The following is a 25012-nucleotide window of genomic DNA, read 5'->3' on the forward strand; positions in this document are numbered from 1 at the left end:
CTTAGTAGGCCTTTAGGCCCATTTAATTTTTTTTAAAAAAATTTAAAACCCAATTGTTCCGTCTTAGTATGTTGTTAATCTTACAACTGGGTACCTAGTTCTGGACATGGTACCCAGCGGTTCCGGGTCTGGGTCCAAACATTTAGGACCCGTTTGGACCAACTCCAATTCCAGATTTTTAATACCCACTGGATCCAGGTCTAAGAAATTCTATCGGGTATCTGATTGTGCTTACCCCTAATTATAACTTGCTACTTATTGACCTGAATTAAATTCTATCCGAGCTTAAGAATGACCTAAACCCATTTTGACATGTTGAAACTCGTTATCAACCTGATATGTTACTTTCCAAACCCGAATTCAACCTGCTTGTTATAGATTCGTCTCACATTTAACTTGACTTGTTATTGACTTGATTCGAATTCAACCCAACATGTTACTCATATAAGTTCAACTTGATATATTATTGATCAGACTTGAATTTAACTCTTGAAAACGACTAGATATTTATTCAACTCTACTCGAATTCAACTTAGACGACTTTAGTCCTATATAATTTCATGCTCCCTTCTAAAATTCCAACTTTCTTCAATTACCTCATATGCAAACCGCAAAACGATTCACATACTGCTTTCCTTTGTAGCCTTATTAATGATATTGTATAAAAGAAAACGACTGAAATCGCGTTTTATCTTTGACACACTCCCGAGGCTCCTGTTGTTTTTACTAATAATAATTTCTTTCACTGTAAACCTTCCCAAATAATAACTTCCAATACATCTCCTTATGCTTAAAAGCTTTTTTCTTTTCGGAGACCAAAACTCAAAGTCTTCTAATTAATTCATATAGACTTGCACTCTAGATTTCCCTTTTAGTCTCACAATTTTGTAGGTGCACCCGAGAGCATGATGCTCTGTGTGCATCTCATCAATAACGATGTCGTTTCCTTGTATTTATGCAAGAAGTTTCTATCCCTTAAATAAATTAAAAAAGAAAAAGAAAAAAAAACATGAGTTAGCTCCTCAAACTTAGCGGCATAATCATTACGCGTTTACGAATTGTTGTTGTAGCAACTCAATAAGGGATTGTTCTGCAACAACTTTTTAACTAGCTTTTAGTCAAAACACTAAGGGCGTGTTAGGCACAAGTTTTCTATGTAGCTTTTAGTGTTTTGACTAGGTCGAGACACTAATTAAGAAAAATAGTAGTGTTTGGTAAGTTAGTGGTGTAAGTAACATTTAGTGTTATAATGTGAACTAACAAAGTTATATACTTTCAATATTTATATACTAATATATTAAAAGGTGTGCGTGACACCGTCGATGCGCCATGTGGCGCCCTCCTCTTACCACCAGAATTTGCCACGTGTGTATTGACTAACTAAGTCAAAAGTGTGTCATTATTTAAATTTTTTTTGTTGAAGTCCAGATTCGAACTATTGACTCATGTGATGATACCCACATGCTTCACCATCCGATCCAACATTCTTTGTTGATTTGTGTTTCCATAAATTTAGAGGTAATGGTTTAGTTAATAATGTCACTGTCAAATTGTCAATACTTACTCGGACGTTCCAAGCTTCCATTCATCCCCTTCATTTCCCTTTTGAAATCCACCATGAACATTAAAGTGTTCTTCAACTTTACAATTAATGGCTTTCGAATATTCCTTGCTTCTAATCCACTCTTATTATTGCTATTGGAGAATACGAAACAATCAATGGAGTTCAAAGGTCGGATTTCGGCGGGCAACATCATAACGGTTAGATTGTTAATCTTAGCAAAATAATCCCAAATTAATTCACGAATCACTCCTAAATCTCTTAATATTCTCATTGTACATTGAAGTTCAATTATACAATCAATTATTGCATAATTTTGTAACTGAAATATTTCCCTATCTCTATATATAAAGAATAGGGTTAATGTATGATCCTTAAATTTCTGTTATTTCTCCTCAAAAAGGTATTATGTAATCTGACATTTGTTTTCTGGGATAGATTGAACTTAATTTTTCAGTTCTCTTTTGTTTATTTAATTAATTGGTTTTCTCTTCGTTTTTCTTTTTGGCAGAGGATTTTTGCAATTACTTAACTTTGCAAGGTATTATTTTCATCTTTTTCTTTGTTTCTTTTGTAGATCAGTGTTCACAAGCTTCATTGATATTGTTAGATAGTTGTGATTGTTGTAATATGTGATTTTTTATGATGAGTGATGATTGAGTCAGATTGCTGGTAATAAATGTATAAAGAAATGTGATATGTCATCATTCCACCCTTTTTCCTTCTGAATAGTGAATATCGTCAGCAATTTCACTTGTAGTTGTTACAAGTGCCTGGAAACAGATCTTCATGCACTCTGGAAGTGCCACCTGAATAAAACTTAGTTCATGATTAGTCCTTCCTCTCCACTAAACAAAAAGCTCTAGCCTCACTGATAACCTGCATCTACTTAGCAAGGTGTTCAACTTCATTAACGTGAAATCCCTTCATTGATACCTTTCATGAACACCAACTGTTTTATGCTTATGGGTCGTCACTTCTTTATTTATGCTAGCTGGAGGTTTTCTGTGCAGCTATACATCTGAGTTCAATGTAGACTATGACATGTGTTGTAGATGAATCAGACATTGAGTGAAAACTTATAAAATTCAGCACATTACATGTTGATTCTACTTTCTTATATTATGTTCAGTTTACCTGAGAAATTCTGTTTCCTACCATATCATTCAGATTTTAAAGTTTAATACTGCAAGTTAATTAAGGAGATGTTGAGCATACCTTCAAAGGACCAGGGCGGACTATTGTATATCCAAGTCCCGATCTTCTTAATGAATCTTCACAAGCCTATCGAGGAGAGGAAGAAAAAAAAAAACTTAATTATTGAGTTCCCACCAACAATGTATTTATGTCCTTAATGTTCACCCTAAAATAATAAGTTCAGATAAGGGCTACCCAAGTTTAGTGTATAAGTTTTTTTGATAATTTCTAAAAAATAAGGGCTAATAAGTTCAGGCAAGAAGTATATGTTATATGAGAGTTTTTCTAGACAAAAGAATGAAGCCTAAGACCGGACTAAGAGGATGGAGATTGATAGAAGCTGCTGTAAAAGGTCAGAGTCATACCTTCTTAGCTCTCAAGACCTGGTCCCTTCTTAAGGTCTCTATTCCTGATCCTGTACAATATACCAAGATGAAATCTGTTTCTGGACCACTCTGCGTAAATGAATATAACAGTTATCAGAATGAGCCGTCACATAGTTAGCCATTTAATCTGTAATGCATGAAGTGATTCTCCAAAGGTAAAATTGATACTTTTAACTTCACAGGAAAACCTAATATGGCTACTGCCTGCCTCTGGCATTTTTAGCAACCATGTTTAGGACGTAAATGGCTCAGCGCAAATAAGTTAAAGAATTAGCCTGGGCTTAGTAACATTTAGTGTGGTAATTAAACCTGCAGAAAGTTTTCTCATATGCAGAACTTAAGAACAGAAAGTATGGTTGGGGGACATACTAAACAAAAATTAATGTCAATTTTGATCGAATATCTTGTGCTGAACTGGAGATGGGAAGAGTGATGTACAGCTAAAAATCTATACTGTTAGTTCATTGCTAAAACTATTTACTGTAAACCTAGGCCTGGAAGTTCCTGTATAGAGTGGGTTCTCGACTTCCTACTTTGTTCATAGAGTACTACTATGTGTCTCTTACCACTGATTAGGATATCGTACTGACGTTCCTTGGGCTTCCTTTGTTTGCTTGTGTTCCTTTTAGTTTATTTTAGCCTGGGTGTTGTTAGCCAGGTTAAGGTTGATGGCTCTCCTTTTGAACCATAAATTCTTATATGCGCAAAGGGTTTTCCAAAAATGGAAACTAATACTTCCTCCGTTCCATAATAAGTGAAACATAGGGATTGGGCACAAGAATTAATAAACATCACTTTCAAAAGCCAAAAAGTCATAAAATACCCTATTCATCATCAAAAGGAGGAGAGAGAAAAGCAAACCACACAATTTGTGGTGGGTACTTTTGTCATTTTGTCACTTTTTTTTTCCATTTAAGGTTTGTTTCACTTATTCTAAAACGTTCTAAAATAGTAAGTGTTTCACTTATTATGGAACGGAGGACGTAACTTCTAGATTTAGCTTGGTCAGGAAACCTTTCAGTCCTGTATACAACATCTCTTGGTAACCATTCTTAGGAAACAGAATAATCTGCCCAAAGGAGGCTTACAAGTAAAACATAAATGCAACATAAGTAGCAGAAGGTACCTGATTGATATTAAGAAACTCATTTTACAAGACACAGTAGAGACTTCTCGAAAATATTGGTATGAATGTTGTTTATCTGTTATCCTCATAAAATCAGAGGACTTCTATGCTGTAGGACTCTTTTAGTTTTATCATGACTTTGTATCAGTGTTATCTAATTCATGGTATGTTTGGTATGTGGTATGGGCAAGGAACAAAATCAAGGTTTGCTTCTTTAAGGGATAGATTATTTAAGCCAAATTATAGTTTTTAAGTAGGAGGTAACTAAAAAGTTGGTTCTCTCTCTAGTTTTCTAGAGAGAGTTTGTTCCCTCTAGGTTTTTCCTTGGGAGGGTTTCTTCCTAGCCTCCGCGGTTAGGGTTTTCACTTTTTTAAAGCTTTCTCCTTCCTTCTTTCTTCCTCTTCTTCTTCCTTCATCCTTTTCTTAGGGGCTACACTGTGTCTTAACCAGTGGTAAGCCCCGAAAAATCCTATTTATTTGCTTTCAATAAAAGTTCCCATCTTTTAGATGGTGATTTTTTCTAGTATGTTGATTGTGTTGGTTTTTGAAGAATTATTAGAGTTTCACAACTTCTGTAAAATTATGGAAGACTATTGGAGTACGTTCATCCCAAAATTTCCGCATCTGCAGATCGTATGCCGAACCAGAGCGAACTCACAGATTGCATTGCTTCAGATGAAGATTTTTATTAAGGCAAAATTAAGTCAAATCTGCGATGTTTACATTTCTAGGGTGATATGGATTTCTATTAGAATTTTATGTTTTTCAGAAATGGCTTGTAAGTGCCGTTTGGCGAAATATTGATGAAATCCCTTTTCTTTCCGTCAAAAAAAAAATTAGGAGGTAACTAAAAGAAGAAGAAAAAAAATGAAGTTTGGGTTTTATTTTTATATAGTATATGATTAGCAAGTACTTGATTATATTATGATGATGATTCTCCATCTTTTGGCTTTTGATGGGTTTTGTTGAGTATAATATATAAAATTCAAATATTTAATTAAAGTGTTGTAAATTTGAGTATATGCTATGGAAAAAATGCACTAGCATGCTTTTTTGTCCTTTAATATGAGGTCATTGTGCTCAGATCAATTCGAGGTTCCAATTGTGTAGAGATTCTATAGTAGCCAGGGGGTGAGGAATTGTGTCATTGTTCCAAATCAATATCGACTTCATATAACACAAAGAAACTAAGGTCTACAAGGTGATATAGTTGATTGGATGTATCCCGAAGCTTTGTACAAGTTGTTTCCCTTCAATCAATAGAAGCCTGCAATTACAATGACACCAATCATATAGATATTGTGCAACAAATTTAAACAAATCAATAACAAATCAATTAGACATACTATTTTCCCTCTAACGTGTTGATTCTTAAAATATATATTGTAGATATTTTGGGGATTGTTGTACATGCAGGTAAGGCTTTTGTTTGTAACGATGACGCAACCCGTATGCAAGAGGTTGTTGTTCTAGATAGAAGGTGTTCACACTTATATTTATTACTCTTTTTTATTAGTTTCATATTGAGTCCTGATTATCGATATATTCAAATTTATTATTTTTGATACTATAGTTATTCATTTTCAACTTGAAATAATGTATTTTTCCATCTTCCAATGTTGATGCAGCTGCGTTGCTGTTAAATTGATCCTTATGAACCAATTTGTTAGTGAATATGAAAACGAGGTTCAACAAAGTGCTGGGCAGTATAACACACTATTGGCTTGTGGGGTGTATGTTAGGAAAATGAATGGTGCGATTTGTAGGCAAATTAGAACAATCATTGCCCTGGTTAATAATCAGGTTTGTCTGTGATAATTTTGCCAAGAGGAAGATGAAGTGGTTTAATAATTGTGGACTATCAATAAATCGGGCATTGTCGACTTCAAATGCAATCCGGACAACTATAGCGAGCTACAAACGAAAAAGAAAAGTATGTGATACACAATTATTTACGTTGAAATTATTTTCTAGGAAAATTTTACTTTCTCTATTAAAATTATTACTATTGTGATTAATAATGCGCAGGGAAAGCACTACATAATGGTTGGGAGATTAATTGATATCGATGTTGATAGTTTTACATGGTATGATGCTTGCACATTTTGTGGACTTGATATACAACATATTAGTGAGCATATGATTTGTAGTAATTGTAACAAAGAAAAGCCTCCAACAACTATTAGTACTCTTTTTTTATACTATTTGGATATAAATTTTATAAATGTGTTAGAATTATAATTACTTTTTATTAACCTGTTTACTAACTTTATATATATTTGTTTTTTATATTTCCACGATAAAAAAAGTGTTTCTGGATATATGACTATATTCGACTCTACCGGTACAATGCGTGTCAAGCTCTTTACAAAACAGATTGAGTTTATACTCCATTCAACTAAAGCAAAATTGAAGCACATGTTTGATGCGGTACTATATAATTTTATGAACTTTACTCTTATTGATAACATGACTAAATTGAAATATAATGTACGTTGTAATTTTCAGATTAATTATGTTATTTTGATTTATTTATTGCAGGTGCATGATAGAGTTTTGCTACGATCCGAACTTCTTACACGTGTGCGCAATGCATATATTTTCGTATTTCATCCTCTTCATCTATCGGCTTATATAGTAGACTATGTAATTTATGTCGACTGGGCAGAAGAATGTGCATATTTATTTAAGTAATTACTATTTCATCTTTCATTAGATTTTCTATGTTGATGGCCATATTAATAAAATTTTAATTTTTTGTCTTCTCTTTTTGTAGAATGAGGAGCACATTGAATGTCCGGCAGCAATAAAGCATAATGAATCACATCACTTTTTTAAAATATTAGAATAAAAGACTCCGACGTTTTACCTTAGTATTGTTTGTCAATCTCTTTAGTTTATAAACACCATGAAGCTCTTACATTAGTACTATATTGTGCTTGGAATCCCTTTTTAAATGCATAATTTGTTGTTGGAAACTTTTTTTTAATGACCAATAATACAAGAAATTACATTTAAATGATAAGAAGGAAATAACACGATTTTCATAAAACAATAAACACAAGAGTTAAACAATACAAAAATGTTAACAGTAACCCCGGGGAATAGCCCGGGCCACACACTAGTAATCCATTAAAACAAGTAAACAACAACAAATTAATCAATCATCCTAGTATCCAATAATAAACCTGCAATTTTAATTTAATTATCCCACAAAATATTATAACACCTTAATCTAATTACTCACTTCAATCCAATCATCCAATTAATCCAACAACAATTGGACAAAGCCTATCAATTAATTGCTTACATTTATAAGTAATTAAACATTTGACATTAAAGTGTTGTGCAATAATAAATTAGCAACCAAATTTGCTTAAGTTACTCCTATCAAATAAAGCTCGAAAAATCACATAATTTTAGGGATATTTGATTCGATTATCAAATTAGGCTCATAATTTTCTTTTCACAATCTTATAATTTAGAGTCAATAGTTTAGATTTTCGAATCCTAAACTTACTTCACTGACAATTAAATCAAACACTAAATTGTGAAATTGATATGATGATTATAAAAAGAAATAATAACTTTCCTCAGAAACTGCTTCAATGGAGATACAAGTATTAGAAGGCGACTCAGAAATGCGCTTCAATGGAACAAGAGACGGAGGAGGAGGCAAGGCTATGTTCATCCATTTAATAATTTTTTTTTATTGACAAACAATTCCATGGGTTAGAGCCCAATGAATAAAAGGCTTTACCCGTCCCAATTTTAATGGGTTAGATAGTCCGATAAATAAATGGGACGGGTCTTCATACGTTCGTTTAATTATGGATCCTTAATAAGGTGCCTTGCTCTTCACTTATTTTTTCTTCTTTACGATAATTAAAAGCCAATTTGGTTTAAACCACTTCTAAGTTAAGTTCTTTTCTAAGTGTTTAGTACATGCAAATTTTTATACGAGACGATTTAACGTAACTAATCCACTATTTGCAAAAAATTGATAGAAAGTTGGTCTATAAAAAGTTATAATAGCTATATAAAAGTATTTACAAGATTAGAAACAGGCGTTATAATTTATAAGTGGTTTGACAATGCCAAATGAGCTACTGGTAACCTAACTCATAATTATAAGATTTTTGTGTCTATGAAATATACTTTTTCCTTTTGGTTCATATTATGCAGAGTTGTTTCATTGCTAACCTGGTACAAACATTATACTCCCCCCGTTTCATTTTAGTCTATACATTTACACTTTTCACGCATGTCAATTGCCAATGCAAAACTTTGAGGACATATATCATTAGTTTTGTATTTGTAAAAATTATAAAAAGTACATATTAATAAAATAACTTGTTATAATGAATCTAACAAGATCGCACATGACTATATTTTCATCCGCGTATAAATCACAAATGATGGTCAAAGTTAAATTTATGAATAGTGTAAAATATCAAGGTGTGTAGATTAAAATGAAACGGAAAGAGTAATAACTTTCTTTAACGATCCCCATTCCCCATAAATTAAGGGGGCGTTTGGTTTGAGGGAAACTAGAAAGGGAAAGGGAATAGAACCTCTTGATTCCCTTTTATGTTGTTTGTTTTGGGGGTTTCTTTTCTCTCCCTTTCCCCTCCTTACCCCCAAATTCCTCTAACTTGATTACCCACACCCCCCTCCACTTTCAAATAGGGGTAAGGGAAACCCTTGACCACTTAAGTTTGACCACCCAAGTTTAACCCACCCTATACAGAACCACCCACCTCACCACCCTAACCACCAACCGCACCACCACAGCCACAACATATCCACCACAACCACCGCACCCCCCCGAAACCCACCTCCATGACCGGAAAACACACCCCATCAAAGGTTGCCACTACTCCCTAGCCACCAACACCACCCTCGCGCCACCCCAACCACCACCATATCCGCTGAAACCACCCACCCACCGGTCGAAACTACCACCTTGAGAATGAAAATGCAATGGCTCCACCTTAGCCAATAAAACATCACATAAACCACCACTACCTAGTACCTACTCAAAAATTCACCAACACCACTTCAAATTTCATAATCCTAAAAATTCAAAAATAAAGGAAAATCAAAAGTAAGAATGCATGAATACCTTTTTTTTATGGCTTTAGACGGTCGAATTCGACCACAAAAACTCTAGATCTAGAGTTTTTATGGTCGAATTTGACCTTTAAAACCTCAAATTTCATATCTAATTGTGGTGGAGAAGGAAAAGAAAGGAGGGGGTGGTGGTGCCAGGTGGTGCCGTGGTGGTCATGGACGACCTTAAGGAGGCGGCAGCAGGCGGTGAGGGGAAGGGTGGTGGCCGGAGAAACTTTAGAAAAAGGATGAAGAGGATATATGGTGGTGCAATGGTAAGAAGAGGAGATGAGGTTTTCTACCCAAACAACAATTTTAAACAAAGGGTTTTCTATTCCTTTCTCCTTGTTTCTCTTTCTTAAACCCTTTCCCTTTCCCCTTCATAAACCAAACGCCCCCTAAACTTAATAATGCTCTTCAACTTAATAAAAAAAAAACTTAATTGTGCTCAACTCATTAAACTTTGTAGAAAAGTTCAGTTTTCCAAAAAATAAAATAAAATTCCATCTTACAACTCTGTTGAAGACTTGAAGCCCAGCAAATACTTCATAAGTTGATATTACTATCAAGATTTATCGGCCCAAATAATCTTTGTACCCGATCACAATTTGTCTGAATTTGATGATCCAAAGCAACTTCTTCCTCATTTACTCCCCTTTCTCTCTCCTCTGCGGAAAAATTGATCTTCGATTTTGATTAAAAATGGCGAATATGAGATTTTCTTGGTTGATTATCGCTCCAATCTTCCTTCATTTCTTTACCCAGAAAATTTCAGCTGAATCAGTGATCACAGCTCAAGTAGGTAATTATATATTAACTTTTTTTCACTCAGAAACTTTCTATTTTTCTTTATATTATCAAATTACTTGGCTCGATTGTTACATTATGCTCATATATGAAGTAGTATATAATTCATTTGTGTTGCAATTATCTTATTCTGTTTAGCTGGGTAGTGAGGAACCCTAATTTGGAGTGATTTTGGTTTTCTATTTAGTTATTAGGTAGACAGTAATTTTGCTTGTTTTGTGAAACTGTAGTAGAGGAATTGAGTAGCTGGAGTTAGGGTTTTGACATTGGATATTAGTTACTAGCCTATGAATTTTCATGCTATATAAGAACACCCATTGGAGGAAATCTTGATTTTGTTATGGTTTTGGGTGAATGGGTTGATAGGAGTTAGTGGTTTGATTATTGGGTTGGGACTGTTCGGAGAAATTGATTCGCCGGAGCGCCTCATCGTTATCCTACATTTGTGTATTGGTGAATCTTTGGTTCTAATCTTGCTATCTTGTCTTGAAATGGTGGTTTTTGGAACTTTTTAAATGGCGGAAGAGGAAGAAGGTGAAGAATGTGATACTCGAAAGTCTTGGGCACAATTTTGTTTCGGATGCTTTCTAGAGAATGGGTATTGTAACATGTGAAAGTTTAGAGGGTAAGACTAATCAGGAGTGGACTCAAACAATCCTGTAACATGCATTGTTGGACGTCTGGTTTTGTTGCTGTCCATTTCCAGACTTGTTCTTGTTATTTCCCCTCATTATTGCCATTTCTGCTGGCATGTATTAGTGTTGCTCTTTTGGTTGAAATTACTTGTTCTTGATGTAACATTCATATTATCAGTCGCCTATCTTGTCATACCCGCTGTTCTCAATTTTGCAGTCTTTGCGTATTCTGGCACTTTCTTGCAACGGTAGTTCTTTTAGCTTTCCTGTTGTTTGAACCCTTGTTGTTGCTGTTGCAATTATTCTTGTTGTTGTTATTACTTTGATTTTGCTAGAAGTAAATGTCCTTCTGGCGCTTTTGTACTTCTGGAAAGTTCTGGTTGTGGTTCTCCTTTCTTTTCTTTCAGAATTACCTCCTTCTGCCTCTACCTTTGCGGTAAAGATGGACAGCCTTCCTAAATAGGTTTCCAATGAGGTAAGATATATCTACAGCCAGATGACCTTGCGAGTAAAAAATTAACCCATTTCCATTGAGCCATATTGAGTTCATTCACTGGAGTCAGCTCTGTAGTAAATATCATTAATTCCAGATAATGACATTGCCTTACCATCATATTTTTTTACCTCTCGTGAAATTTATGAGGTTTGCTCTGGAGATGGTTTCAACAAGGAACTTGACTGCTCGGTTTAAAATAGGGTTAAGTTTAGACTTGCAGGGCTGTGTGGCTAGGGACACTTTTACCTCATTGAAAGCACTGTTCGAGAATGCTGGCCATGTTTACAGCACAAGGAGGAGGAAAGATGGTTGTAGTGATGGAGAGAAAAGGAGATCCCAAACCGAAAATTTTAGAAGTTTGGAAAGCACAAAATCAGAACAATAACGACAATAAGAGGAACTTCAGCAACAACAAGGAGGTTAGAAACAATGGGAAGCCCTATATTACAAATTTGCAGGAAGGTTTTATCTGAATCTGATAATATGCAAACTTTGAAGACGTTTGGCATGTTTCATCTGTCTTCCGGATTTACAAGGGAATTGTTATAGAGAGATTTTGGTCTGAGTCCTGTTCATTTTGAAAGATTGACATAGTTGTTCCCTGTGATCTTTATTACCTCATTCATAAATGATACTAGGGGTGTGGTTGGTTGGACGGAAAACATTTCCAATGGAAAGTGGTTTAGTTGTTCCCTGCGATCTTTATTACCTCATTCATAAATGATACTAGGGGTGTGGTTGGTTGGACGGAAAACATTTCCAATGGAAAGTGGTTTTCCATGAAAACCATTTTCAGAGGAAAACTCAATTCTAGATTGATTTTCCTTTGTTTGTTTGCAAGGAAAGTAACTTTTATTTGAACCCATTTCCCTTTGTTTGTGCTGTGGTATCGTTCGATAGAGTGGGAAAAAGTGTGTCTTCCCTTGCCTCTATAGGAAAAGTAATTTTCTACCCTTTGAAAATGAAGCTCAACCCTCATTTTACCTTCCTTGATCCGGTCCAAACCAAACAGAGAAAAGTGAGGAAAATAATTCTTGGAAAGCACTTCCTCCCAACCAAACACCCTGTAGGCTATTGCAGTCTACTGTTTTTCGAACTTTTACAATTATTCTGTTACAAGTGTATAGAGTTCTACAATGTGAAATACATTGTCAAAGTTTCTTTTTGTCACTTTTACTATAGGGATAGATATCCATGTCTCAATTTCCACAATAAAATGAATATAAGTAACAAGAGAGCCAAAGCTTTCAAAAAAAAAAAGAGAGCCAAATGCGCCAACTTTTCTGAAACAAAAATTACTTTTTTGTTCATTGTCTGATGCAGGTGGCTCATCTACTCACAGGTCACGTGAACCGAAATACAAGATTGAGTTCCATTCAGAAGACTTGCCATATATTCCTGTAAGCAAGTTGATGAGAAGTGTAGATCTTGTAGCTATTATGATTTCATCAGTGGCTTGCTTATGATTGATGCTGATGCGTTATCTTATTATCACCAAAGTTATAACCATGTTTTAGGTTGAGAATTGAGATTGTTACATGAGGTTTTCCCCCAAACGTCAGAGCTAGTAATTGATAGTATTCTGCCCAGCAGATGTTCCCGTACTGATGTAGAGGGCATAATATTGCTTGGGTTGTTTCTACGTTGTGAGAAGCTGTAGGTAGTTGGTGGTACGGGAGTAGTGGTGCTAGATATGATTTTATAAGCACGAACTTGACCTACAATTTATTCCATTACTTGATAGTTGGAACTGTGGTTTCTCTTAATTTTCGGGAGCTCTTGCTGCCTTTTTTTCTTCCCTGCCCCCTAACTTGTTGCTTCGGACCTAGCCTTTTCCCCATCTCATACATAGAGTATTCTGAAGAAATTAAATTATTAAAGCAGCTAATCATACCATTTTTCCATTAGAATTGGAAGCATTGAATGGATACAAGTCACGTTTCTCTAATCTCAGCTAGACAAGTACTTCCTCCCTTTTCTTTAAAATGCAAAGAAGGTTTTTTCTTACAAACCAAGATAGAGGAGAGGGGGTATTAAAAAGGACATTTGCCATCTAATTGACAAAGCTAATTACCCATAAGCCACCACTAGCTAACTAAGCCAAGCAACTAGACCACCATCCCAACCACCACAAAAATCACCACCCGAGCTAAAAATGAATATGTTGCATCTATTCGACAATTAAAACCTCAAATTTCACCTTTTATGATGGTGTAGAAAAAAATGATGGGAAGGGGGGGCGGTGGCGGACACAGGGGGCGCCGATGAGGTTGAACGGGTGGTGGTGGAGGCTGGGATGGTAGTGGCGGTGGTGGTCGTAGTTCACTTGATTGGCTGGGATTGGGGGGGGGGGGAGATGAAGTGAAAAAATAGGGGGGAGGAGGGTTAATTAGATGGGGTTGGGAATTAACTAAGGTTAGGATGGTAAGCTTGTATGATAAAACTTACCAAAAATGAATATGTTGCATCTATTCTGACATTTGCCTGAAAGGAAATAGTTGCATTAAAAAAAATGGAGGAAGTATTCTATATCGTTCATCATCGGTAGTTTCCTTATATTGGCGGCTATTAAAAGCTTGCTATGAACTGAGGCCTTAAAATGGAAAATTTGTCATAGCAGAGACTAACCTAGTTTCCTTCCTATTCACATTGTCTAAGGTAGGCAAATAGAATTATACTTATAACAGCATTAGATATACATGCAGGTAGAACAAGTCTGCATGTATTATTTTTCCTATCTCATTTGTCATAGTTGTCTTACCTTGGATTCACAAAATGCTAATGTCGATGCTCAACATTGTTGATATACAGGGTGACGACCAAGAGTCTGTTTTCATGCCAAATGATGATGGGAAGAATTATTTGTGCTTTCTACCCAAAGTTGAGAAACCTAAGAGTGGAAAGCCAGTCAGCCAATATAACACCACTGGCATGATTATGGAAAGTGAGAAACGGATGAAGGTCAAGACACCGGATGAGCTACTTGAAGTTCTCGATGAACACTGTCTTCTTAGGGTATCATCAATCCATTTTTACGTGAACTCTATGCTATCTTTTCTTTTTGATTTACCTTATGGTAGTGTGTCAGACACTATATACTCTGTCTTGGATATGAAGTACTTAACCGAAGCTTTAGTTTTTTCATCTAGACACCTCAATCATCTTAAATTTTCTAATGGTAAAAAATATTATGAATTGCGGGATAGAAGAGTTAAAACTATGTGATAAATGCTTACAAACGGGCTCGAGAAAAGAATTCTAACATTAACTAGAAGCTCAGGGACCGTTCTTGTTCGATATTGTTTTTTGTTTTCAGTTCTCAATTTTTTTTCGAAAACTAAAAATAAAAATATGGAAACTAGAAAAAGTAGTTTCCAAGTTTCAGTTTTCAGAATTGATTGGATTAGTATGACTGACTATTTTTAGTTCAATAAACTACTTATATCATATGAGTTTTAAATCAAAAACCATCACCATCTGGGCTTATCTGCTGGTGTATTTGTTTGCTGTTGTTGTTTTGATTTGTTATTGATCTTGAGTGCAGGGGAGTTCATTTCACTCGAGAAAAGAATTTTAACAATAATAGAAGCATAGGCCCGTTCTTGTTCGTTATCTTTTTTTGTTTCCAGCTTTCATTTTTTTGGAAACTAAAATATGGAAACTAGAAAAAGTAGTTTCCAAGTTTCATTTTTCAGAATTGATTGGATTAGTATGACTGACTATTTTTAGTTCATGAAACTACTGATATCATATGACTTTTAATATCATTGAAACCAAAGACTGGAAGCTGACTTTGATGCCGAACGGCCCCTCAAATGTTTGTTTGTATTTTAACGTGCAAAGGCACTAGCAATTGTTTTCTAGAATTAGAAATATATTTCATGTGTGCCATATCTTAACATCTGTGTCCAAATCTTCAAATAGTGTCTTTGTAATATTGAGGCATCGAAAATGTGTACACGCTTTTTTATGGAGTTCTCTAATTCGGATTCACATTTGTCAAATTGAAAGAATTGCAAGAAGAAATTTCAAGACTTTATAAGCTTAATATGTTAATAGAAGTTACAACCTAAGCCTTTATGGAGCCTTATTAATCCTAAAACAACTTGGAAATAAAAGTAAAAACATGAACCAACTAATTTACTATTAATATTCGTAAAAAACCAAAGATAATCTTGGCAACAACCAAGTTGCACCTAAACAAGACATAAATTCTTATATCATAAAGGAAATTGAAAGAAGACTAAATACCTCCACGAATATGAACTTCTAATCCAGGTGAAAATTTTACCAATGCATCGGATGTCTCTGATCCTTGATGTCTTATGCGTGGAATAACTCCATGTCCAGAAACTATGATTCTCGCATAAGGCAAAATACCTGCCAAGATTCGTGATGATCATGACACGAGTTGAATGATCCATATTAACCCAACTTCTTGCTTCTTGGATTATAATGCTGCACTCAAAGGAACTTATGCGTTGCTTGCCTGGCTAATTTGTATGGATCAATGTACATCACCCATTAAATGTTGTGTTAAATTTTTTAAATTTGAACTTAGAACCATAATCTACACATCACTTTCTTCCTGTAGAAGTCATTTCAGCAGAGTGGAACTAGTGTATTTGAAATCTCTCGCGATTGGCCTTGGCAGATCTTGAATTGGCTAAATCATACCCCCTCCCGCCCTTCTCCCTGTTTCTTCTCTTAAATAAAATAGTTATCTTATGTTCCTCCCGTAAAATGTCTTGCATGACAGGTTTGTAGGGGTGTAGGAGGCTGTATTTTCTAAGTATGGAAATTGATATTTACTTGAGACCTTTTCTCTTTCTTCTTGCAGCAAGATGGTTGGTGGACATATGAATTTTGTTTTAAGAAAACATTGCGGCAGCTCCATCTGGAAGATGAGAAGGTATTTTATGAGTGTATTGGTTTCTTTCCCTTATGATCCTTTGCTTTCTTGCTAACCATGTCAGTGATGAAATCCTGGTGTTTATTTATTGGATTATCTGATCATTTTGGAGTTATAATTAGATGCATGGAGGAATAAAAACAAGTTTTAGATAGAAGTTTTATATATGTATTTTATGACCTTTCAAGTCTAAAGAGATCAAGAAGGATTAGATAGTTTCTGATATATGCATTGTTGGCAATTGCTTTTTTTGAACTTGACCCCCAGTTTTATGAGATTCTATTACTCAATGAAGAAGGCATTCCGGGCTTAATTTGAACTAGTTATTGATTCTTTATGCCTTAGCTTTTAGCTCTTCTGATGCCTTCTACAATTATCATATGGTGTGCAACTCCATACCTCCAAAAAAAAGAACTTAAAATGCAGTTCCTGACTATTGATTAATTCGATAGAGTCCTAACTTAGGGGGATAACTTGTGGAAGCAGTCTCACATAAATCATAACCTTTTCAATAGGTGGAATAAGGGAGGCTTTGATAGCCAAACGGGGACAGAAAAATAACAATCTTCATAGTATAGAATTTTACTAAATAATCAAATTTCAAGCCATACTAGGCTGCTTTTAAAAGGCACTTTTTCATTTGGGACTATTCCAAGTTTTTCAATTATTGGGGCTTTTTTAAGAGAAGGAGCTTTATTGTTACTCCATATTAATTGCATTCAAAAATATGAATTATAACAAAAACTATGGTAATACAGATAGCTCAGGAGTTTGTGCTGGGAGTATATGATCCTGAAGCTACAGATGCTTACCATCAGAATCAATCTGATATTTCTATATTGAAAGATCCACATTCTAAAGATGCTTCTCAAAGGTATTATGACTTTTAAGCACATAGCTAGATTGCGGTAGAGATAATTTACCACCTATGAAGATATACTAACAATGTGAGCTATGCAGGTATCATGCTCATCAATACACTAATGGAACAGTCTGTGACCTTACGAATCAGCATCGAGAGACAGAGGTTTGATGAAAACTTGTTTGCTTCACCCATCAACATTTAGACCTTTGTATGTACTCATTGCTATACTTTCCTTTTCCACCACAGGTTCGATTTGTGTGTTCAGAGGGCAAAACTACTATTACCTCCATTACAGAGCTATCTACCTGTAAATATGCACTTACAGTTCAAACTCCTATGCTTTGTGCACACCCGTGAGTCTCTCTCTCTCTGCATTCTGTACTAGATGCTTTATAGATATGAAAACACTGTACACCAAATGGTTTGGTGGAGAACAACAATCTGTATCGAGGAAAACATGTATTTACAGTCTTGTATCAAGGCTGTTGTTGTCTTTCATTTCATGGTTCTCCTCCAAATTGTCTAAACATGATATGATTTGATGGAGAGTATTGTTGTCTTTCTATTCCCTTGTGCTCCGCGAAATTGTTTGGTGATTAGTGGACAAATAAATATGTGAAAGTAGGCTTTTAACTTGTTACAATGACTTAATTTTCTTCTCTTTGTAGGCTTTTTCATGAAGAACGGCCAGTTTGGCATGCCATTCATTGCAACTTGCTTACCAAGGATGCTAATGAAGTGAAAGTAGAAGATATTAAGCATGGAAACAAAATCAATCTGGTCTCGGACATCGAATATCCATTCAACATTGGTGTTGAAGAATCGGCAGTATAATTTTTTGAAATTTGTTTTTGCAATGTTTCTACCCAAACAAGTACAGAGTAAACACGGGCGACAGGGAGAAAAACTGGAAGGAGAGAAAAAAAAAGACTACTGACAGTGCCCAATGTAGATTACTGTAATTTTGTAGATTCCCCCCTTCTCCAAGTTAGTTCTCGTTACTTGCGCAAAAGGAAATACTTGTGACAGATTATATAAACTTCAAATCTTCAATCAATATACGTTAATGAATTTGCGGATCAGGCATTTTCACATGCACAATCTCATCCAGGTATTAGACTTGTAATGTACTATTACATATGCCGATATGGGCTATGATTTTTTAAGGACAAATGATGTAGATAGGATTTGATTCCAGATCTTGGACATCACTTCTCAAGACTTTAGCAAATTAAGCTAGTTGACATTTACACTTTATAATATATATAATTATATATATATACACTTTATAGAGCAAACTCGACAATGGAGATCCTATCTCCCAACTAAAATTATTATTGGGTACAAAATATTGTCGTGGTTTCCTTTTGAATAACATGTTCCGATTTTTGGAGTTTCTATAAGGATTGTGCGGGAATTCGTGGTAAATTACAAAATTAAGTAAAAAAAAATGGCTATGACACCTCCAAGAACATTAGTGAGATCAAAATTATTTCGTATATATATATTCCATAACCAATATTCACTCTATGCCTAAATCTAATTAGACAATGAAACTAGAAACAAAAAAATTACATATTAATTTTCCACAATAGAAGACTATAATAATTAATAACAAAACTACATTTCTAGACACAATTTTCAAAAAAATTCCCAAAAGTAGGAAAAGGAAAAACCCTTATACCACAAGTAGCAACCTTTAACCTTTTTTAGCATCGTTATTAGGTTGTTGCTTAGTATTATTATTGTTATTATTAATATTATTATTGAGTAATGAAGACGAAGGAGCATTTTGATGTCCCATGGCATGGTAAGGGTACTCTGATAGCATTTGAACCACTTCTCTCATGGTTGGACGTTCAATACTATTTTCTTGGGTGCATAGCATGGCAACGAAGAACAAATGCATGGCTTCATCTTGGGGTACTGTTGTTAACCGTGAATCAAGTATAATAGGCACAGTTTCCTTGCGGCAATTTGTTTGGACTCTTGACCATTGCACTATATCTACACCTTCTCCAAAATCACCAACGGGACGTCGTCCGGTTAACAGCTCTAAGAGAACCACTCCAAAACTGTAAACATCGCTCTTTTCATCCACTCTTAATGTGTATGCGTATTCTGCATGCAAAAAAAAAAAGTTAATAAATTATATTTAACTTAATTTTTTTATACATAGACTTAACAAAACCAAACCTCGCCGATTTACTCAATCTAGTCAATAATAGAACAGTCCTTGAATCAACCCAACCCAATCATACGACGTATATTAGTAATGCACTTCAAAACAGCAACAAGATCAAAATAGACTCGACTTGACTCAACTAGACTTAAAACTCGATTTATTCATTTTTCTACTTGACTATGACCCAAACAAACTCAAACCAAACAACTTATTTATCAAATCTACATAAATATAAGTAGGGGACAAAAACAACTAACTAAAAAAAGGATGAAAACATATATAGTCATTTCCTTTCTTAAAGAGAAAAGAGAATTCACAAGAAGAAATGGTTATGGTTATGTTTATGGGGGGGGACTTTAGAATAAGTGGGCACGATAATATATGTGCATGTGGTATTCACTTTCACAGCACACGATGGATGACAGTGTCACTCTGGCCCAGAGATTATCATCAGTCAACTTGGTCCCACCACTCTTCTCTTCATCTCTTTGCTTTTCTTTTTCTTTTTCTTTACTCCTTTTGCTTTGTTTCTGATCTTTAGCTGTTCTCCATAAAATTCTTCCCCCCCAAAATTTGCTCTTGGGTCTGACACCTAACAATTCACCAACATTTTAACACACACCCCATTCCCCAATGCCACTTCTCTTCACTTTTGCCTCGACAAAATATGATAAATATCAAATATGGCTTAGCTTGTACAACAAAAATAATGTACTACTACGTCTACGTGAGTAGTTTTCGTAGCTAGTAACCTAAGTGTCTCCAAAATGGAAATAAGTTGAGCAATTGGTTAATTTGTCGATTTTTATTAGCTCGGATTAATGATTTATCGCTTATGTAATCTGGTTTAATGTAATACTCAAAATAAGTTTCAATAAGAATTAATTCAAATAAAGAAAACGCATTCTAAATAATGCACCTAAAAAATTATGGTTCATATATGATGGTTGGATGTATCAAAAAAATCCTATATTGTAATATTATTTTCTATACACTTGTGAAAAAAGTCAAAAATTTATGAACTTTAACATCTTAGAAGCATAAACAACATGTAAAAAGATGAAATCAAGAATTTATATTGGCCAAGTTTGTACTAGTACTAATATCTAAGTATTTTTTTTAAAAATTGGTAAGACGAATGATCTTATTAAACTAACACGTCGCAGTTTTTATAGGTATAATCAATCAGATTTATAGGTCAGACTCATTGCACAGATTTAGGAGATGGTAAGGAAAACTTTATCCCAAAGAGTCGAAGTGGAATTTGAATACTATATATTCAACATTTCAACTCAAGCAATTGGAGTTATGCTTATATACTTGTATTTTCTTCTACGTTGTATATCTAGGGATGCGAGTGGCAGGAGGTTTAAAATAGACCTAATCATCACCGTAATGATAATGTTTGGTCGCATTCATTGGACATTGAGAATGAGAGTACAGTGCAGTGTAACAGCTAGCAGCCTTTTGTGAGGTTCAAGATAGATCCCTATTTTGGAATTTTGACACTACCGATAAAACTTTAAGAGTAAATGTTAAATGGCTTTCTCCAATTTTTACTACGGTGTGAAGCCACATAAGTTTATTACAGTAGTAATATAAGGTCTTGTTTGGTTATATATAGGAAGTTATATTTTCTAGGAAGTTATTTTTTCCATGTATTTGAAATTCCTAGGAAGTGTAAAATTGTGTTTGGTTGATAATGGGAAGTAAAATTTTCTATGGGAAGCTCTACTTACCTAGGGGGACCTAGGTAAGTAACTTCTTCCATTTTGAAAGAAGTAAAACTTCCTAGAAAGTGCAAATTCCCATGGTTTTGCCAATCAAACAACTTCATATACTTCTACTTCCTAGGAATTTGCACTTCCCATGATTTATTTTGTCAACCAAACAAAGCCTAAAAGCAAACTTTATTAATTAATAAATATCATAAATTATTTAATACCTCATATGTTTTGAAATTATTGATTTAAACTTTATCTCAAAAAGCTCGAATATATAAAAAAAAGGAGTGTTTTAAATATTTCAAAATGGAAGAGGTATATTTTTGTAATTCAAAATGTACTTATGGTGCTCGAAGCCGACGTGGAAGAAAATGGCAGCTAATTGAACCCTGGAAGGACACATATTAAATATTAATATGCATGCTAGTTGGAGCACCAATCGTTCTCGTTAATCCCACATACATGTAAAATTACTATAAAATGTAAATAATACTATAGTTTTTCCAAAAAAAAAAATATATATATATATAAAGATTTTATTAAGTAGTTTAGTAACTTTAGTGATCTTATTTAATCCTATATGAGTACGTGTAAAAATGGTTTATATAAAATAATAGCTAGGACTTAGGAGTAATATTGTTTCTGAAGGAATAGCTAATAAGTAATATGAAAAAATATCATTTATTTGGATATTAATCAATATGATGAAGAAAATGTGTGTAATTACCAAGATATACTAGTATATTGTTTTCAAGAATTTCTTATAGGTTTGTTTTCCAACAGCAGACAATCACAAGTTACCAAAAACTATGTTAAGCCAAAGTGGGCCATCCTTGTTCAGTTGTTTGTTCACTTCTAACAAAACACTGACCAATTGACAGAATTTCACAAACTCAGTCACACGCACATAAAAATCTTGACTTCATATGGTATTTGATATATATATATATATAAACCACTTAACTAACTTAACGAATTTATGCAGCAATTTTTGTTAATTAACTATCATCAAACTACTCTTAAGGATAATTAAACTAGTTGAGCAAAATTACCTGGAGCAATATAACCATATGATCCAGCAATTGCTGACATACACTCCGATGCACCACCATCGGCCAAGAACTTAGCTAGCCCGAAATCTGCTACGTGTGCCTCGAAATTCGAGTTCAAGAGTATGTTATTAGACTTAACATCCCTATGAACTATCAAAGGAGAACAATCATGGTGAAGGTAACATAGTCCCTTAGAAGCCTCAATTGCAATCTTGTACCTCATATTCCACCCTAGGAAGCCTCCCAATTTTTTACCATGTAGTGCTTCCCCTAGGCTCCCATTACGCATGTACTCGTACACCAAAAGATTGGTGTGCTTGTTAGTGCAAAATGCAAGCAATCTCACAATATTACGATGTCTTATTTGGCCAAGGGTCTCAATCTCGGCTTTGAAACCATGGTCATGCCTATTGGGTCCGAAACCTAACAGTTTTTTAACTGCAATTTCGGACCCACAAGGCATTTTACCATGGTAAACAATTCCTGCACCACCTCTTCCAATCACATTGCCATCTTTCATGCATTCAAGTATATCTAAGATGGTAAAATCTACCTTCTGAAATGTGGTTAATTTCCAAGAGTCTGAGCTTTTCTTAAAGGATTTTGCCTTGATAACAGCAGCTCCCGCGAAAATTAGAGAGCATACTAAGAGTACAAGGGCAAAAATGAGCTTAAACTGACCACTGCTAGATTTTTTATTTGGACTTTGGAGTACTTGTGTTAAGTTACATGGATTGTTCAAGAGCGAACCACAAAGTAACGGGTTACCCACGAAAGAGGAGGCATTAAAGACCGAAAACTGTCCGGATTCAGGCAGTTTTCCTGAGAGTTCATTGAAGGAAAAATCTACACTAGTTAGACTTTTCATGGACCCTAATGACATGGGTAAGGTACCATTTAAGTGGTTCCTAGACACATTCAAGTAACTTATGATTTTAACACCAGAAATCTCAGGAGGAATTGACCCAGAAAGATTGTTTTGGCTAAGATCAAGATATGTTAAGTGAGCACAATTTCCAATTTCAGGAGGGATTAAACCAGAAAGAAAATTCTTGCTAAGATCAAGTTTAATAACTTGCTTAAGTTGACCTATAGACTGTGGAATTGGTCCTGAAAATTGGTTTCCTTCAAGGTAAAGAGATTGGATTGAAGTGAAATTTGATATAGAAACAGGCAAAATCCCAGATAAAAGATTATTAGATATGTCAAGTTGGTCTAATTTAACAGGATTTAACAAAGAAGGATTCACATTTTCAGGCAAATTACCAGAAAGATAGTTGTTTTGGAGCTCCAATAAGTTAAGTTGAGGCAAGTAAATCAACCCATTTGGGACACTACCATTAAGGTAATTTTGGCCTAATCTGACCCTAATAAGACTTATACAAGACCCTAAACTATCTGGGATTGGTCCAAAAAGGAAATTATTCATCAAAATTAAGACACTAAGTTGGGTTGAGGCACACAAGTTTGAAGGGATAGTACCAGTAAGCTTATTGGAAGATAAATCCAGCACTTGAATCTTGCCATTTTGTCCCAAATTTCGCGGTATCTCGCCAGTGAAGTTGTTCTTCCACAACTCAAGAGTCTCCAAATCATCCAAATCATCAGCAACATAATCAGGAATTGACCCATGTAACTTGTTCATGAAAAGATTGAGCAATTTAAGCTTCTTAAGGTTCACAAACTCATGAGGTATTTCCCCACTAAGTGCATTAATTGAAAGATCAAGATTAACCAAATTAGTGAGGTTCCCTAATTCTCTTGGTATCCCACCTGAAAAATGGTTCATATGCAAGTAAAGTGTATCAATAAGCCTCATATTCCCTAACTCTTTCGGTATCGAACCGGATAATCCACAACTTGAAACATCCAAATGAACAAGATTAACCAACTTCCCAAACTCCTTAGGAATGCCACCTTCATATACATTGTATTGCCCCAAATAAAGCTCCCTCAAATTTGTCAAGTTACCCAACTCTTTTGGGATAGTACCATGTAGGTCATTTCCTCCAAGAGACATATACTCTAAGGAGATTAACTCCCCATAACTTGATGGGATTTCTCCATAGAAAAAGTTACCACCCAAATCTAAATGCCTAAGTTTTCTATAACTTGACATTCCCATCATTGGAAGAGGTGATTTGAACTCATTGTTGTAAACATCCAACACCTCTAAATTTGGCAAACTTGACAAGTTCCATTCATCCATCCCACCATTGAACACATTGTTTGATAAGTTGAGGAAGCGAAGACTACTCAAGTTATCGATTTCGATACGGCCCGAAAAATTGTTTCCTGCTAAAGACAGATGAATGAGGCTATCTAAGGTGGAAAAAACAGGTGAAATAGAACCTTCAAGGTGAAAATCTGTTAAGTCAAGTGAGATTACTCTTCCATGAAGACACTTAACTCCTGTCCAAAAGCAAAATGAAGTAGAATTTGAAGAATCCCAGTTTTTTAATGAAGGATTTGAGTTATTAAAACCTTGCTTTAGAGTAAGCAATGCTTCATAATCAGAGGCTAATACAGTGGAAGAAGATATGAAAAAACAGAGGAAAAAACAGAGGAAATGAAATGTCAAATTTACCAAATAAGGTAAAGAAGTGAACATCTTAGTGATTCTTTGGTAAGGAATTTTTGGACTAAAATAGAAATTTTTTTAGAGTATAATGAAGAAGTAGAAGAACATTTTTTTTAGAAGGGTTTTTATGGATGGGGTTTTTAAGTAATGATGTAAGAGAATAGTATTAAAGTGAAGAAGAGAATCTGGGAAACTTGTTCTTCAGGTGTGTAACAGTGTAAGAGTGTTTAGGATCAAACATCTTCTTAAGAAAGAGAGTGTGTGTGTAAAAGGAAGAGTCTTCAAATTTAAGCTAAAGATTTCTGCTTTTTCTTTCTTTTTGAAGATGGGATGATAAAGAAGAGAAGTATGCTGCAAAAAAAAATGAACTTCT

General features: G+C 34.7%; 3 protein-coding genes across 6 annotated transcripts; 2 read left to right on the forward strand and 1 right to left on the reverse strand.

Annotated features, from left to right (window-relative positions):
- Positions 1–1503: 1503 nt before the first annotated feature.
- LOC104902442 (uncharacterized) lies at positions 1504–7198 on the forward strand. 4 transcript variants are annotated; one of them, XM_048635062.2, is made up of 7 exons: positions 1504–1761; positions 2073–2102; positions 5899–6203; positions 6299–6357; positions 6580–6700; positions 6812–6960; positions 7047–7198. In XM_048635062.2, the coding sequence occupies exons 3-7, from the start codon at positions 6021–6023 to the stop codon at positions 7078–7080; spliced, it is 546 nt and encodes a 181-aa protein (XP_048491019.1). In that variant the 5' UTR covers positions 1504–1761; positions 2073–2102; positions 5899–6020; the 3' UTR covers positions 7081–7198. The 4 variants fall into 4 exon arrangements, 3 of the variants coding, with proteins under 3 accessions (XP_048491019.1, XP_057247308.1, XP_057247309.1); XM_057391325.1 differs by lacking the exons at positions 1504–1761; positions 2073–2102 and adding an exon at positions 5601–5750; XM_057391326.1 differs by lacking the exons at positions 1504–1761; positions 2073–2102 and adding an exon at positions 5618–5730.
- A 2713-nt stretch (positions 7199–9911) lies between these two features.
- On the forward strand, positions 9912–18173 carry LOC104901910 (protein OS-9 homolog). Its single transcript, XM_010689536.4, has 8 exons — positions 9912–10184; positions 12644–12720; positions 14132–14335; positions 16161–16232; positions 16991–17106; positions 17193–17259; positions 17344–17450; positions 17766–18173. Exons 1-8 carry the CDS (start codon positions 10085–10087, stop codon positions 17929–17931), a joined length of 909 nt encoding a protein of 302 aa, XP_010687838.2. The 5' UTR covers positions 9912–10084; the 3' UTR covers positions 17932–18173.
- A 402-nt stretch (positions 18174–18575) lies between these two features.
- Positions 18576–25012, reverse strand: LOC104901911 (leucine-rich repeat receptor-like serine/threonine-protein kinase BAM1). The gene is made up of 2 exons (XM_010689537.4): positions 22059–25012; positions 18576–19218 (listed from the first exon to the last, which is right to left on the reverse strand). Exons 1-2 carry the CDS (start codon positions 24667–24669, stop codon positions 18797–18799), a joined length of 3033 nt encoding a protein of 1010 aa, XP_010687839.2. The 5' UTR covers positions 24670–25012; the 3' UTR covers positions 18576–18796.

The sequence above is a fragment of the Beta vulgaris genome, chromosome 8 (genome assembly GCF_026745355.1).
Source record: "Beta vulgaris subsp. vulgaris cultivar EL10 chromosome 8, EL10.2, whole genome shotgun sequence".
Lineage (NCBI taxonomy): Eukaryota > Viridiplantae > Streptophyta > Magnoliopsida > Caryophyllales > Amaranthaceae > Beta > Beta vulgaris.